The following is an 18080-nucleotide window of genomic DNA, read 5'->3' as shown; positions in this document are numbered from 1 at the left end:
AAATTAGTCCCCCAGGTGCACTTGTGATGTGAGGAAAGCTCCCTGCTTTGGCTGAGCTGCTCAGCTGCATCGCATGCCTTTGTTCCACTCTGTGTGAGAGCAGGGAGAGAAAAAAGGTTTTCACTCTGTCTGTGAATCCCATTGGGGACGGTTGGAAGTTTTCAGAGTTGTTTTCCACTGGGAACATGACCACCCAATTAAAATGCCCTAGATGAATACACCTTGATCTTTGAGAAGGGTCCCCAAGGAACCAACTCCCAGATTTATAACCCAGCTCCTCTAATGCCCTGGATTTCAACCCACTGCTCAGGAGCTGGGTGTCCATCTCCAGGACAGGTCCTTTCCATGATGGATCACCTATTCTGCAGCAGCTGGTCCTATTAGTCCAACTTGGATGTGGAAAGCAAAGCCAAGGCCTAAGACCAGAAATACCACCAGTGAAGACAAAGCCCACACAGAGGGAAGGAAGAGGAAAAAACCTTTCAGATTGTAAGGGAAGAAGGAAACCAGGAACCTCCTGAGCTTCTAGATGGGACAGTGCACCAGACAAAGATGTGGCTTGGCTTTATGAAGGGTGCACAAGAAACCCCACAGGTGTGTCCTGGGTGTCCCATGACACCGATCAGACACCAGAAGAAAGCTCGATGGCTCCGATGTGTGACCACCCCTTCACAAAGGACTTGGAATTTCCTAGAATGGATTTCACATCTGTTCCCTGTCCATCATCCCTCCAGACATGTGGAGAGAGAGACCTTCCCATCAGGCTCAGCAGGAGCTGGATGAGATCAGGACAATGACTGCATCTCTGAGGGAAGGACTGAAAGGGCTACAAAGAGAAATTAGGTCCGTGGCCCCAGTTCTCTGCACAGTGATGTCTACAGGAGACTTTGGGCTTGATCCAGACCTTATTAAATCAATAACTGTCTTTTGAGTGACTGCAGCAGGCTTTGAGTGGGCTCCTAATGAGCATAGGAATTTTCATTTAAATTTTTGTGTGTATATATATATATATATATATAGTTTTAAAATAATTTTTTTTGATGCAGACCAGCCTGCCTGGCTGAGACAGAACTATGCAAATTGAAGTTTGATTTGCTTTGAAGGTTGGTACTTGAGAGACAAAATAGTAAAATCTTACTTAGGTAATTGGACAACAGCTGAAACTGTGGACACAAAGGGAATTCCCCTGGAGAGAATATTTCTTCTTGAAATGTCAGATTTGGTGGGAGAAGCAAAGCTATTGAGCTAAACTGAGCGGAAACCTGTCATGTATCCAAATACACTAAAACCTGATTTCTCAGTCAATAAATGAAACTGCTGAGTTTAATGATGATACTGAAATATATGAATAGAGATGACTCAAGCACTGTAATTAAATCTGTATAAATTACTGATAAACCTGCCCCCACACAGCCTGGATAACACTGGAAAACTCCCACAGGAGTCCAGAGGTCAGTGCTGGGAGAGGGGAGCATGGCCAGGGATGGAGCCCAAACTTTGTCTGCATCAGGAGACTTATTCCAGGCAGAATCAAAGAATCACAGAATATGCTGAGTTGGAAGGGACCCATGAGAATCGAGTCGGAAAATATTTGGTTTAAATATAAAGAAGAAGTTACCAAAGGAGGGAAAAAGCTTATTTATAATATGACCACAATAGTGGAGGGTCGCCATGGATCATAGGAAGCAAGTTCAACAACTGCCAGGAGTGAGGAGCAGCATCATGACTGTTCAGCCAGAATCATTAAGGTTGGAAAAGACCTCTAAGATAATTGTGTCCATGACTGAGGAGATCTCTGAAATCCCCTTAAGTCTAGTCTGTCACTGATTGTCAGGACCAGGCACAGCAGGAGGCACTACTGGAAATCACCCATGGGAAATGGTTGTCTGTCCCCTTATTTAGGAGATGTGTCATTGCAAGGCCATGACACCCCTTTGCAGAGCCCCTCGATCCCTCTGCATCGCTGATGTTCCCGCAGACACAACCAACGCCACACCAACTGTTCGCAGTGCCACGGAGGAATGTGCATACTATCACAGGTTGTGTGCAATTCCTAATGAGTTCTTTTAAATTTTTGGAAGAATATTAATTTTATTTACATTTCTGATACGAAACCCGATGTATTAAAAATACAAATCCAGCTGTTTAATTAGGAATCTCTGTGTAGGAACCAGTACACAAGGCAATCAGCACGTAAACTGAGGGCACGGTCTGGCGCTCCCAGCACGTAGAAATGTTGGAGACAAGATTATAAGTGTGTTGCACCAACCATGAGCTCACAGTTGGATGCTTCCTCAGTAAAACAGTTGTGTTCAGCTGCAGTGATTAAATTAGTACAGAAAATGCTACCACATCTCTTGCACACCTTGCCAGGCTCCTTCTCCTTCCAAATGTCCCTCCTGAACTTTTGGGCAGCTATTCCCCATTATTTACATTTTTTGCACAATTACTGGCAACATATCTCATATTTCTGTATAAACCTAGACATGAGTAATATCTTTGCATTATACAACCAGCCATGGAAAGAAGTAATTCCTTTGGCAGCTATTAGTAATGGACATGGATGTTTCCTCTGAATTGCAAGTTTTCTTAGGAAATGTGCCCCTTACCAGTCAAATTATTTGTAGGATTCTTAAAAGTATTAGGGAAGGTGCTCTCTAGAACATAAAAATAATACCTTTACTTAAGAATACACAGATCTAATAGAGGAGTAATGATTATTTTAATCTTCTGCAAGGTGAACCCAGACTTGTGGGTAATGTGTCTTCAGGGGACACAGAGAGACCACATGTCACAGTGAATTTAAGGCCCCTATGAACTCTCTAATGTAGGTTTATAGTTTCTGTAGATGTACAGATTAAATCTACAGATTTAATGCCCTCCATCTGCCAGGCCTGCAGAGGTGTGGAGCGGCACTGCACCCCTGACAGAACCAGAATACCAAACTGCTGCACCCTAGAACCTGGAACAGACTGGAACTCCGGTGCTGCGGAGCTGAGCTGAACCCTGTGCCATGCCTGGCCTGGGATCTCCACTATTCACAGGTGCTTGTGGTGGCAGCATCTCACTCCACATCCCACTGTGGGGAGCAGAAGCTGGGGTCCACCTTCATCCTCATCACAGAAGGGGAGGAAAAACCTTCTGCCACAACTCAGCTGGGGTAAGAGAAAGGAAATCCACCACCAGCTGCGGCCTCCAGTCAGGAGAGCACGAGGACAGGAGAGACCTGTGGAAGGATGTGGCTGCTTTAGCAGTAATAGACCCATCTCAGTTTTGGCTGCTTGAGAAAAACGCCAGAATAAACCTCCTTTGGTTGCCAATGGTTAATGACAATTTCTCTCCTCACAATGGCCTTGCAAATCTGTCTGTAGGAAAATGCCTTTTGTCTCAAGTTAAGATTGCACTAATTTAAAAGCCAAATGTACTTAATTAAAAAAGGCTATTCCATCACTCCCTGCTGCCTCCTCGCCCCTGGAGAGGGAACCTCTTGCCCCCGGTCTGTGCCGTAAAGCCTCATCTCCTGGGTTTAATGAATCAGCAAATTCAAACTTTATTTACAGGAAAGGATTACATTTTTCTTCTTCTTAAGTATCAGAAATTCTGGGAACAGTCAGCGTAGGCAGTGCTAAATATCTGATCAATTAGGCCCAGAGATGCCAGTGTGGGACTGTCCAAACACGCCTCCCATGGATGCTCCGGGGGGATCATGCACTTCAAACGCTTCCCCACAAAACCCAATGCAGTTGGATGATCCAAGGACTCAGCCATGAATAATTAGCAAATTGCCATTCATTATTCACTTTTTGGAACCACTGCTTCTCTGCATTTTCCCCGCAAGGCTCCGACTTTCTCTTTTACAGCTGCTGCATTTATTATTAATAGCTGGATCTTAGACATGGCCAACAAGTCCTCAGTTAGGGAGATGATAAATTCCGGTATGTTCCTGGGATCTGGGATGTTCATAACTCCCCAGACACAAGGTTCTTCTGCAAACTGATCTGGCTGCCTGTCCCCAGGACAGAAGCAGCTCTGAGTGTCCCTGCTGGGTGTCTTCTGGCCCTGGGGACTAGCCAAACCCCAGACAGGTTCTCCTCCTGCCTCATCACCCCACGGCCACCATCTGGGACAGCTTCATTAACCTCCCATCTCCTTGGTTCAGTCCATGTCCCAGCCACACAAAGTCAGCTTGTACCTTGTCCTGACACCCCCTGATCTGCTTCATGACTTTCTGTTAGCTCAAGGTTGCCTTGATGGATCACAGAAACCCAGAGCCTCTCCATAGTAGACGAAATAATCCTGGTTCTGGTATCCTGGAGTTTTATATCTGCATTGAATTCAGACACCAGTAATGGAGAAGGGGCTTAGTCTTGTCCCTGAGAAAGGTCCCCATCCGTGCACAGCTTCTGTGTCATTTATGTATTACAGGGGGATGTGCAAAGAAAAAAATACAGATTTTCTAACTCTGCTACACACATTATTATTAAAAACCCCAACCTAAGAGCAGAAAGAAGCAGCCAATTGGCAAATTCCCAGCGATGCTGGACAAGGTGCTGATACCAGACCTTGCTGATACCGTGATACCAGAGGGGTGCTCTGTCTTTGCACATCTGTGGTGGTTTTCCACGGGACAGCAGCGAGATGTGTGGTGGGGGTCCCAAATCACTGCATCAGTGATGTTATTCCAACCATTCCACATAAAATCACAGAACCACAGAAGACACGAGTTGGAAGGGACTCACAAGGATCATCGAATCCAATCCTTAGCCCTGCCCAGGACCACCCTCAAGAGTCACACCAGGTGCCCGAGAGGATCGTCCAAACACTCCTTGAGCTCTGGCAGCCTTGGTGCTGTGACCACTGCCCTGGGGAGCCTGTTCAGTGCCCAACCACCCTCTGGGGGAAGAGTCTTTTCCTAAGAGCCAACTTAAACCTCCCCTGACACAACTTCAGGACATTCCCTTGGGCTCTGCCACTGGTGCCCATAGAGCAGAGATCAGTGCCTGTCCGAGGAAGTTGTAACTGCAATGAGGTCTCCCCTCAGTCTCCTCCAGCTGAACAGACCGAGTGCCCTCAGCTGCTCCTCACACGGCTTCCCCTCAGGGCCCTTCCCCATCTCCATTGCCCTCCTCTGGACACTCTCTAATGACTTCATATCTTCCTTATATTGTAGTGCCTAAAACTGCACCTCAGACTGTATCTCCCCAATGCAATTACAGACTAAAAACACACACTGAAATTTTTAACACTTCTTTCAAGTAACATGATGATCAAATTACATTTAACCCTACATTTGACTACTGAATGTTGCAACCAGCCAGGAACTGCTCCCAGTTCCTTCGCACATACCTGAACCAGCACATATGTTCTGCTATCGCTGCCAAAAAAATTAAATGTAAGTAGAGCTTCACATGAGAAAATTCTCTCTGAAGGATTAAGGAATTCACATTTAACAAGTTGCTACCCTGTGATTTTTTTTTTGTAGTTATAATATTCCTAGATAAGATTAATGTAAATTATCAGCAACGAAAAAACTCCACCAAATCATTTTAATTCCCAACCAAATGTAGATCACCACTTTCAGAAATCTCTCCTTTTTTTGACTATATTACAAAAAAATCATAGTATAAAATAAGACATTTCATCTTGGTCTTTCAGTCAAACCTCTGAGCCAACATCATCCCCCATTTCCTTCTTGAGGTCAGGATGAGACCCAGATTTCAGCGTTTTCTCTCAGACCATTCTGCTTCACACGTCCCATCTCTTTCATGATGGAGAACATCTATTTTTATGATTTGTAACAAGGTACTTGGTACTTATATGACATTTTCAACCTCTGCATCCCAAAGTGTTTTTTAAGGATGGCCCCTCACAATACAAGACTGATAATATCCTGGCAGCAGCTCAGAGACAGATTTGGCTCTGCTCTGTTCAAATGAAGCCAGACCTTCATTTTCCCTTCTCTGAATTGCAAATACACCAAATTCCATCTCCTTCTGGCATAATATTCCTTTGTTTTCACTTGCATTTTCTGTTTAAAGTAAGTGCAATGTCGTTCCCCCTTTGTTAATGATTCCTCAGATATTAAATATATGGCAGCCAAGGCTCTGTGCTGTTTTCTGCCTATTACAGCTCTTCTGCAGAAATTTAGAATAACCTGACAATACACATCATACAGGGAATATGTTCAGAAGGAAGTTTCATGGCTAGAAGGCAATAACTGTAGGATTTAAGCAACTGAAAATGTACATTTTTGCTCAGTAAGGAGTATCTTTATGTGGAGAAAAACATGTAGGATATATCCTGAGTTTTGTCTTTCAGTTTTATTCACTATCAGAACAGATAGTTCAGCACCAAGAGTTCAACTCTGAACATCTTTGGATGCCATTAGCAGAAGGCTAAATATTCAACAAAGTGAAACACTACCAATTCACAGATAAAAATACCTTCCAAACAGGACATCTGAGACCCATTTTAGGCAACCTCCATGCTGAAAATCCCGATGCTTTGCCTCTTACAATGCTTATTGTCTTTTCCAAAAGATTTCACCTCAAGTCCTCTGAGACTTTCCTATACCAGAGGCCAATGACCAACAAACTGAGGTGTGAGCAGAGCTCCAGCACATCCCAGTTCTTCAGCTCAGGATATTCCTTGTTGGAAATCCTTGTGGAACGTTCTAACCTTTGTTTACAGTGGTACCTTAGGGATCTGGCATTGCTCTTCTGAGCAGAAAGATGTTGCTGTGCCAATTCTGCCTCTACCCCACGATGGCGGGTTGGGTTTAGCTGTGAGTTTTTTGGTAGATCCATAACTCATCGATATCCCCAAAACGTGCCACCACCTTCAGAGCAGAAACCCTCCTGCAGCACAGGGTAATCAACCAGGTGCATCATTTCCAGTACTGAGGAACGCAATGGTATTTAGAGGGGAGAAAAACACACAGCCACTTTTTGGCTTTTGAATCCATGTCTGTGTAACAAACACCCATGAACACTGGCCACATGTCCACGTTACTTACGGTTGAGAGGCAGGCTGGCATTGGTCGTCCCTAGCTTGTTGGCAGCGACACATGTATAGTTGCCAAAGTGCTCTTCTGTCACATTGGTAACAGTAAGAAGTGATCTTGTACTATAATTTTTAATAGTGATTCCTTGTTGACCATTGATCAGTCTAGAAGGCAAAAAGAAAATGTCTATAACTCATATACCATAACCAAGATTTTCTTTTTTTTTTAATCTCTTTATTTTTCTTGTTTTACAGACACCACTGACATCACCATCAGCTCTTTTCAAGCTGCCAGTGTCATCTGCTGAGCAAAACTCCCACATCGGAGAGGTCACATGCAACGCTGGAGCTGGGGGTATTGAGGGGAAGAGTTGCTCCCTGTGTGTCCTATAGCTGAAAGAAAATAAAGACCCACACCCCCTCGTGCCTTGCCAGAGTGTGGGATAGAAACTCTTAGATGGAGAGCCTACATTGTGAATTGGGAAAATCCAACTGGAAATTGAAATACCCTCTTTGGGGCAGAGAAATATTACTGTAAGTCCTTCAAAGTGTGTTTTTCAGACTCCGGAGTTTGTTGTCTCCTTTCTCACCACCAGCTGATGGCAGGTGAGGATTAGGAGCCAGAAATGTGACTGTGGGATTGTGACCACAGTTTGTTTTACAGGGCTGCAAATCAGACTTGCAACTAGGAACATGTGCTGAGTCAGCAACCTGGGCAGGAACCAGGGAACCGAGTGCAGGAAAAAGCCAAATCAGGGCTCTTTTCACTCAACTCCAAGCTTCCTACCCCGAATTTAACAGAAACTGTGCAGGTGTTTTGGTATTGCTCCCAAAGCCATGTCAGAATCATCGCTGGTGCATCGAGGCAAAGCCAGATGACCAACTTAAATGGTGGTGTTGTAGGCAAACCACGTCTGATCAAACAAGGAGATGAAAAGGGTAACCACGTTATTAAAAAACTCGCTATGGTTATTACTCCTAATTCCTTATATTTCCCATCATGAGCAGAGTTTTAGATTAAGAATACAATTTTTGTCTGCTATATTGGAAGATATAATGGTATATCCTGGGAATTAAGGCAATCTTCTACCTTTCTGTCTAAAAACGTCCACAAATCTGTCATTAATTGCACTTCGGCATGTTGTGGGTTGAACACTCATCATTACATGAGTGCCTCTCTTCCCACTGGATCACTACAGGCTGCTCACTCATGGGGACTTCTTTTCCCTGTGCAGCTTGTGTTGGTGTAGAGGACTCTGCTCCTCCAGCCCATGGTTGGGGAGAGGACGTGGCACATCCCACGGACACACAGGGTTTTGCATGAAATGTAAAAGAAATGGGATTGAAGTGCTTGGTTGGAGGTGAGCACTGCAGTTGGAAGATTCATCTCTTCCTGTGCAAGGCAGAAGTTTGTCCATTCAGCCTATGCACATGGATGTTCTTCTAAACCCACCAATGTCTCTTCGCTTCCTGCCTCTCATGCAGACAATCTCAAGAGCCTCCTTCACTCCCAAACCCACCCATCACATCGTGGTTCACACACAGTGACAGTGGTAGGGCAGGAGCTGCAGCCATGGCCACCATCCCTTCCTGCTGCCTTTCAGGGTTTGATCCCTGCCCCTCACCCAGGGAAACTTGGGGTACTGGAATCACAGCTCCTGGTCCACCTATGGCTTTTTCTTTGTTGGGAGGGTGGTGAGGCCCTGGCACAGGTTGCCCAGAGAAGCTGTGGCTGCCCCATCCCTGGAAGTGTCCAAGGCCAGGTTGGATGGGGCTTAGAGCAACCTGTTCTAGTGGAAGGTGTCCCTGCCCACGGCAGGGGGTGGGATGAGATGAGTTTTAAGGTCCCTCCCAACCCAAACCAGTCTGAGATTCCATGGTTCCTACCTGCTCTTTCCAAGCCACCTCCACCCCTTTGGCCCATAACCACAATTTGAGCTACAGCATCTCTGTTTTATAGTTGTAAGGTTTAACTCATTGTCCAGAAAACATTGCAGGGGTGGGAATTTTGCTGTCCCCATGCCCTGTCAGGGGTGACATTTGCCTCAAAAAATAACTGTACCTGCTTGTTGTGACCTGCTGCCTCCCCAGGCTGCCGAGAGGATGATATCTGTGGGTGCCAGCTCAGAGCCTTTTTCCTCCTACTCCTGCCCCTCCTTCCTCTCCCACTTCTCTCACATTACCGTCCCTCCACGTCCCTGCTGGAAGTGGCTGATGCTGGTGGCCAGGACTGGAGGTTCTGGAGTAAATGGAACTGAATAGATGTGCATATCAATAAGCCAGGCAATTAATGGAGCGAGGAGCTGGCATTAGTTTGCATAAACTCAGCAGTTCCGAGGGTTTCCATTTGCAGTTGTGAGAAGCAGATGCTTTTACTTTTAAATTAATTGCTCCCGTGTGCTGCTCAGCTTCGTTTACTGACTGAACACACATTTATCACTCGTCTGGGTTTCACCAAGTTCTTTCCCAGCCTGGAATGGCATTTTAAGTTGTGTGCAGCCACCCCACATGTTTCTTCACCTTTCTGCTTTGCACCAGTTAGAAAGGGAAGAGTGATTTCCTTTTTATTCCAGAGATTACTCCTGCACATCCAGAGCTCATGCATCAGTGCCAGCCCCCAGGGGGTACCTGCCTTTGGTTTCAAATTTGAATACTTTCACCTTATTATAATATATTAAGCCCCTATAATGAGTTTTGTTATTTCAAATGTGTGTCTTGTTTGCTTTGAGAAGGAAAAGGGAATTAATATTTTAATATTTTATTTAGGTGACTTTTGGGCTTCTTCCCTGTGGCTGTTTAATGTCTGAGATCTAATTTCTGTGTAACCCTAAACATAACACACTGAACAGACGTGGATTTTGGAGTTGGTATAGTGAAGTCATTCTCCTCTCTACAGGGAATCCTGCTACAATTTTAGAAGCCACACACATTTATAAAGCCCCATCCCTGGAGGTGCCCCATCCCTCGAAGTGTCCAAGGTCAGGTTGGACAGGGCTTGGAGCAACCTAGTCTAGTGGAAAGTGCCCCTGCCCATGGCGAGGGTGGGACTGAATGGGTTTAAGATCCCTTCCAACCCAAACCAATGACAATTTTAATATGATTTTACTATCTTCTCCCCCAGACTTTCTGTCTCTTCCCAGCTCACCCCACCTTGGGCACCAGCACCTATAGAAAGTTATCAAACAGCAGTTCTTGGGAACTCAGTGACTAGGCAGAATTAGCCTCTCTGCCTCAAAGACTAATATTTTTAACTTAATGTAGTCTCTTACAGCCTTTATGCTTAGCTGTAATGGCTCTTTTATGATAAGATGATCCCTTGAGTCTGGAAATGGTGGGTTTGGATTTACATTAATCTAAGTAACAACAATATAGTTTACAGGCCTAAAAGGCTTGTTTCAGACACTGAACATACACTTAGGGTTTCAGATGTCCAAAACCACAAGTCCCAGTCCAAGAGTATCTGAAGCAAATGGGATTCTCTCTATTCTGTTAACAGAAAATCCAGCAGGGTGTGCATTCCCAGGGGATAAATGTAGTCTTGGAGTACAGCTGCAAATTATCTGCCTGCTAATGTAGATGCTACTCTGAGCTACCTCTGAGAGCTTTGCATTAAACCAATGACTGAGCTGCCCAAGGCTCATCTTGTGGTGGCTGCCCATCATCCAGAGGGAAAGGGGATATACTGAAGGAAGAAACAGCGTGTATGGATTTCCTTCCTTCCTGCAAGTGAAGGGGGTTCAGGGATCCCCAGCACCTTTGTAGTCATCTGCCAACAACAGTTCATGGAATATCCTGAGTTGGAAGGGACCCACAAGAATCACAAAAGTCCAACTCCTAAAAAGGATGGAGTGTGAGATTTAACACAACATTTGAACAGCAAAACACAACAGGACAGTACTGTTCTTGCTGAGGTGAAACACCAACTGAAACTGAGACAGAAGCACAACTCTGGTGTCCTGAAATGCTCTGCTTCATTTTTCCTGCTGCTGCCTTGGCACTGAGTGCACTCATGGGAAAGGAATTTGGTCACTGTTATAAATAGAAAGGTGATTAGCACGCTGGAAAGGGCTGGTTGAATCCAGAGTGCTAAAACTGCGCTGAAATATTTCCTACGCAAAATATATTCCTGCTGCAACTCCCCCCAGGATAGGTACAACGCAACGGGCATCTCTGCAAACAGGATGCAGCTGAATTTCACCAACAGAGGAAAACCAGTTTCTGTCACATAAAGGTCAGTTTTTAGAGAATGTTTTAGGATAGGGTGAAGTGCAAAGCTGTGACTGCTCAGCAAAGTGAAGAGGGAGGAGGAGCAGCTCCTGCTGAGGGAGGGGAGCAGCTGAGAAACGAGCTGACAGATGGCTTTCTGTGAAAAAGGGTCATTAATATTCTCCTGCCAGCTCCCAGGTTTAGGGGGATGTTTGAGCTGAGAAACCTAACTTGGAAGCTGGGAAGTTCCAAAAGCTTGACACTAAGTTACAAGGGACAATATCCACTTGCTTTTGCACTGACATGAGAACCTACCAGAAATAAGCTCTCAGACAAGCCAAGAGCTGAAAAACCCAATGTCCTATTAAAAATGGAAAATATCTACCTGTTTAATGAGCTGGTTTTAAAATAAAGCTGACTCTACAGAGATTCCTGTTACCATTCCATAACACTAATGACCTGGAAGTGAAGCTGGCTGCAAACAAACCCAAAGCACAGAATCAATTTCTAGGGTTCAAGCAAGGAGCACTCCCTGGACCCACTCTTGGATGCAGTGACCTGCAGAGCTCTGTGGAATACAGACCCATGGTCTAGACCACCAGTGGCACAACTGGGTGAAAATCCATACACAGGAAGATTTGGTTGAAAGTCTTGCTCATGAAACAACCTCTCCACCCCAAAACCCACAGCAGGAAAACTGGGAAGATGAATTAAAAAAAAAAAAAAAATCCTTTTAGTAGCTTTTTCAGTGCTTTTTTTTATTATACTTAAGAGGCTGTAATTACTAAAGCACGTTTGAATGTTAGGCTTGTTATTGCAATTATCACTCTCAGAGCCCAGCACAGCCTGTGTCCAGAGCAGGAAATACAACCACGAGGAGACTGAGTTGCTCCCCCAGAACTGCACAGCCAACGCTTCCAGGTACCCGCTGCTGGAGCTCGGCATTGATTGCAGGCCAAGCTGCTGGACTTGTCACCATGGGGACAACCCCAGCCTGGCGGCTCCTCTCTCTTCCACCCTGGTCCCCACGGGCAGGCGACAGCCCCGGCAGCACCGGCTACTTACTTCCTCTCTCCTTTGTACCACTCAAAGTTCGGGGCAGGAACTCCTGCACCTTCGCACCGTATCAGGCCGTTCCCTCCAAGCACCACACCGCTGGATTTAAGTTCCTGAATTGTGGGGGCAACTGAAAGAAAAGAATTGTAAAACGGATGTTGGCATCTGGACACGCAGATCATTCAGCACCGCTGCTCCTCGGCGCGCTCGGCCTGGCGCGAGTGGTCTCCAGCTTGGTTCTCATTCAACCACGTTTGCTTCCAGAAGAGTCAAAATTACCCCACACTGCAGATTCTGAGATCTGTCCTATATGTTTGGTGTAAAAACACAACTGAGACATGGAGCGAGATCAATCCAATCCTGAAAAAAAGCTGGTTGTCCAACAGTTACTCGGCGTAAACCACAACTGTAAGCATTAGTGTCATACAAGATGCACGTAAATCCTGGGAATTGGAAAGAAGCACATGAAACCCCAACACTGGTGCACTGAGAGGCTCCCACTGGGTTCAGCCGAGGACCCCTGGCATTGGGAGGGTACAGCAGTGCCAAGGCAGTGCTCAGGCCACAGGGTCCCCAGTTCCAGCACGTCTTACCTCCTGCATCATGGCACCAGCAAACAGCACATAAACCCCAGAGCTCAGGTGGCCTTTGAGTTCTCGTTTTGCATATTTAAGAAATAAACCTTCAAGATGATGAGCCACCCATCAATCTCACAGAACAGTGACTTTCCCAGCATTGCACTGGATATAGCGTTGTTTTAGTAAATGTATTTTGTCTTTTTAAATAGTAAACACTGTAAATAGTAATGAACATTTTGAGCTTAGAAACACAGATACAAATAAAGATAAAAAGCCATTGTCAGGTTTTCCAGTTGCCAGCAAAAGGCAACAGTGAGCTGAAAATAAAACACAGCAAATTCCTCAGGAAAGAGATTATCAAAGGGAACAACTGCCTCCCCCCCGGAATTTCTTTTATGTTTTCTAGTTTGATACAATAATTTATGTGCATCATCAAAACACTATAAAAACCAAACCACAGAACTTATAAATAAAAATCTGTTTACTTTTTCCCAAGCAGTTTTCCAGATGTTGCTTCAAGGTGTTTATGTTCATGTGGAGCTCTGACTGCCTCACGTCTGCTTTCGGCACCATCTCACCCACCGTTCATCATCTGTGTTGTCGTGGTGCATCCCCACCCCATCTTGACCTGACCTCAGAAGCTCCTGATAAACCTTGACAGAATCATCTGAGTGCTGAAACATCCCCTGACTGTCCCAGTGGAGCCTGAGACACTCCCTGATCCCACCAGGAGCTCATACATGGTACAGGTGGGAACAGTCAGAACCAACACAGGGGAATTTTCAACACGTGCCTTTACACACCTGGAAACAGGAGCACACAGGGCTTTAACCACGTGCATGGGAATTGATTCTGGGATGAATGTTCCTGTCCCAAATCCAGAGTTAAGGCATTTTTATAACTACAGCAAACCTATCAAATCGCTTTGTAAATGTTAAAGTGCTCAGTGATTCAGTGCTGCTAAACCCTTTGGCAGCGTTATCTTTGCACCCATACCCTTTGCATTCCCTTTTGCATTCCCAGCTTCTGTGTTAGTCATTCCAAACGGCTTCTGATCTGATCTTCCTGTGTGTGCTTCAGCATGGGCAGTAACAGAGCAACTCTTGACACCCAATTCTGTAAAGTCACATTTTCACAAAATCAAATTAAGCCTGCTTTCGCCAATACCTTTGATGGTGTTTCTTTAGACAGCCAAACCCCTCATTTCTGACACAATTTAAGAGATCTGAATATTTTACACAAACCTGCCACTAAAGAAGCATCAGGTCTATGACAAAACAGTGATAGGCAGGTTCCCTCATCACAGACTTGATGATTACAACAAACCAACCCAGAAACTGATTAACTTTCAACTGGTAACATTCAAATTTCCAGGAGATAAGAAGTGTTTAAGCAATTTGCAGGACTACTTCTGCATAATGTGCATAGAAAAAAACACATTGGTTTTGTTAATCCATAAAAATAACAGGGACACGTAAAGCGTTCCCACTCCTTCACTCAAGTTGTACGAAAGATGTGACCACTGGAAGAGCGAATAAGAGACAAGAAAAGGCCTGAGTCGTGTACAAAGGTTTTTTCTAAAACGTACCACTTTCATGCTACCTCTGGGGTCTATTCACCTTTTGCTTGGTGTTTTGTGTCGTTTTTAGGAATTTTTTTTTTTGCTTTGGATGCTTTTTACATAATGCAGAACATCACTGACAATATGTTTTAAAATGAAATGATGCATAAAAATGTACAGCTTGCTGCTCCTTCTTCAGGCAGGAGCCTCAGGGCCCGTGCTCCCATTGCAGCTGGGAAGGGATTACAGCTGCATCCCAGCCATATGCAACGATTCCAGGCTTTGCTATCTGGTGAGGTTTCTGCTTGGAAACTACTGGAAAATTTCTGAAGAGGGAGTTTTCTTAGATCTCCCTTTCAGAAGGATTTCAGATTCTGTTTCTTCAGAATTAGAATTAAAACCAATGTTCCCTGCTCCAGGAAATCCCTGGTTAATACAGGTATGGAAACACAACCCAGGGATCGCTTGGAGCCACCATTCTCTTGGATTTATCACTGTCAGGTTATTTTATTGTTTTTAGTCTGATGCAGGTGTGTTCCTGGAGCACTGATTAGTAATGAGCTGAGCCAAAAATCCACCAGACCCACCTGCTGCCATGGGGGTGGAAGACCGAGATATTCCAGCTAAAATCACACCTAAAACCTGCTGCTCTCACTGCCAAGGCCTGCTTTGGAAAGAGAAGAGGCAAACTCCTGGGAGAGATTTTCAGATCATCACTATTATATATATATATTTTAATGTAGTTTTTTTATGCAGTCAAAAAGACTCACTTTTGAGAAGATATTTGGGAGCTGATTTTATTGCTGTCAGTCAAGCTGCAGCTGTTGGCATCCTCTGAGGTGTGGGACAGGTGAGGCTCCAGCTGCAGTCTTCCCTCAAACTCCTAAAACTAATGCCTTCGCTGGGTTTCCCCTCCACGAGTTCTGTGGGAAGAGATTCCCGTTGTGTTGCAGACACAGCCTTGTGCCTGAGCCCTTCACTATAAATAATAATAAACAAGCCAGCAAGAAAGTAACACCTTGTCTCAAAGGTACAGAGCACCAGGAGAGAGGGAAACCTGGCAGAGGCTGCAGAAGGAGGGAAAGGGGTGAAACCCTTGCTGAGTTCCCAGGGTGGGGATTATCCCAGACAAGTCAGGGGGCTGACAGAGATACTGCAGTCAAATCGAACAGTGATGTTAACAAGAAAACCTCATGCAAGACTAATAATTTTAAAGGTATTTGTCATTTTTATATCTCCTAAATAATGGTTATATAAAATAATAGAGAAAAGAATATGATTGCTATAAATCTGTCAGCAGCACTGGGCTTCTGTGACTCATGTTTGTAGGTTTAGTCTCCCTCAGTGGATCCTTGTTTAATCCTCTCCCATGGTTCAGCCCTGCAGAGAAAGGTTCTTAAAACAAATGCCTAATTTCTGACTTGGAAATACATTACTGGAACTTATTTAATATCCATTTCTCAAATCTGTGTGAGTGCTTTGCTGGGAAAGGTTATTTGGAGAGGGTGTCAGAGCCGTGGCTTCACTGGAGCTTCACCAACACCCTTCACGTCTGTCCCTGTGTGAGGTGGCTCAGGAGGGAAGGCTGGGCTTGAGCCAAAATACATATTTATTATTCCCCAGAAATACATATTTATGTATCCCCACATGAGAGATCTGTCAGAAGAAGTGTGTGAGTGAGGAGAGTTGGACCCAACAGGCACTGGAGGCGATGCCAGATGTCCCCAGGCTCGCCTGGGGTTCGGTGTCATTGCGTGGGGCCTGTGCAGGTCTCACCCTACAAAGCCCAGTGTGCAAGGCCAGGCTGGACAGCGCTTGGAGCAACCTGGTCCAGTGGAAGGTGTCCCTGCCCATGGCAGGGGGTGGAACGAGATGAGCTTAAAGGTACCTCCCAACCCACACCTTTCTATGATTCTGATTCTGCACATCTTTGTCCCCCAACACCTTCGTGTGACTCAGGCGTTTGTGCTGGAAAACTGAATTTTAGAACTTAAGTTTCATCCAGAAATGACTCAAAGTCCTGCTGAATCTGGTCCCCTTCCAGGTAGTTTCATTTTGCTTTTAAATGCCTAAGGCAACAGTTAAAACAATCCCTATCATTCACAGGCACAGGGAACACGCTAAAACTCCAGCTAGAGCAGGTTTCCCCTTTTTACATTTTAATGAGCATTGGGACTTTTATGCACATTAGTTATGTTGCCCTAATTACTCATTATAATTCTAATGTGCATTTTATATTTAATTACAATGCTTATAAAGATTTGGTATGGACAGTAAATTATTATAACTAGCATGTGCATAATGATTACGAGATGAATTTATTAACTTTTACGCGAGCATTCAGGGCTGGTAACTTTCAATTTCACCTTTGTAAGCACCCATATTGTCTGATTAAACTAACATTTTTGTGGCATTAATTGTAAATGTCAAAAAAAAGAAAGTCTTTTATTTTCCTAGTTTTCATCAGCTTTTAATTTGGTATCCTAATGTCAGCTTTTGTTAGTGAAATTGCTTTCCAGGGTGTTAAGATAAAAACTTAGGTAAGAGAACGGGTTTTGAGGTCTGTTTTGCTGCTCAGAAAACCAGATATCAGTGATAGTCAAATATATTCTTTTAGATATATGTACACACATAGTGTTTTGCCAATACAGTAACAAGTCTTTACAAGAGAAACAGTATTACTTGTGCTTTAGATAATTAAGATGGGCTTTTGACAATCTAGATTGTTTAATTTTGCTAATTTATTCCGAGCATCAGTCCTACCTATTCCCAAAATAATGGAATGGTTTAATAAATGGCTCTTCACGTCAGAAACTTCTGTGCTGTGCAGAAACATTTGAGAGATATGCCTGTAACAACCACTGGGCTCAGCAACTAACAAGTTTATTTATTCCATCTTTTCTTGACGACTTATCAAAACACACAGATTCAGTGGGATCTTGACTTGTAGATGCACATAAATTTTATATGCAAATGTATGAGATATCAGTGAGAATGCAGTTCTATATGTAACCCAGCATCTCTTATGTGCTTTTCATGGAATCCTGGAATGGTTTGGGTTGGAAAGAACCTTAAAGCTCATCTAGTTCTATCTCCTGCCATGGGCAGGGACACCTTCCACTATCCCAGGTTACTCCAAGCCCCGTTCAACCTGGCCTTGGACACTTCCAGGGATGGGGCAGCCACAGCTTCTCTGGGCAACCTGTGCCAGGGCCTCACCACCCTCACAGGAAAGGATTTCTTCCCAATCTCAGATCCAAATCTCTCTCTTTTTCAGCTTTCCCTTTCCCTTTTAGGATTTCCCTTTACAAGCACTATACTCTAGATGTCAGTTAAACAATTGTGTAAATACCTTGCACTGTCAGGAATCGAGTGGATTCTCCAGCACTCTCTGTGTGGGATCTGCCTTGTTGCAGGGCATATAAATTTCCCAAAACATGTCCCTCCCTCAGCTCCATCTAATGGATTGCATTATAACCATCCAAATCCCCGGCTGCTGTGCAATTTATAGGTTGGAATATAAAACCTCCTGGTGTTGAGAGAAAACTTAAAATCCATGAGTAATTGTTATGTGGGAGGAAAACATAAAAATCAGCAACATAAAATAATACTTAATAAATAATAGCCTGGCAGACAGGAAATCTTAACAACATGTTTTACAGGTATTTAAGGGATAA

General features: G+C 44.3%; 1 protein-coding gene across 2 annotated transcripts in view; it reads right to left on the bottom strand.

Moving 5' to 3' along the window:
* NEGR1 (neuronal growth regulator 1) overlaps positions 1 to 18080 on the bottom strand; it is a 233956-nt gene that overhangs the window by 61461 nt on the left and 154415 nt on the right. For both annotated transcript variants that reach the window (XM_064664871.1, XM_064664872.1), the window contains exons 5-6: positions 12274 to 12394; positions 7016 to 7167 (exon numbers count right to left, since the gene is read on the bottom strand). In XM_064664871.1, coding sequence (XP_064520941.1) covers positions 7016 to 7167; positions 12274 to 12394 — 273 coding nt within the window. The remainder of the gene's footprint in view (positions 1 to 7015; positions 7168 to 12273; positions 12395 to 18080) is intronic.

This window comes from Pseudopipra pipra, chromosome 9, assembly GCF_036250125.1.
Source record: "Pseudopipra pipra isolate bDixPip1 chromosome 9, bDixPip1.hap1, whole genome shotgun sequence".
NCBI lineage: Eukaryota > Metazoa > Chordata > Aves > Passeriformes > Pipridae > Pseudopipra > Pseudopipra pipra.
This window is presented reverse-complemented; position numbering and strand designations above follow the sequence as displayed.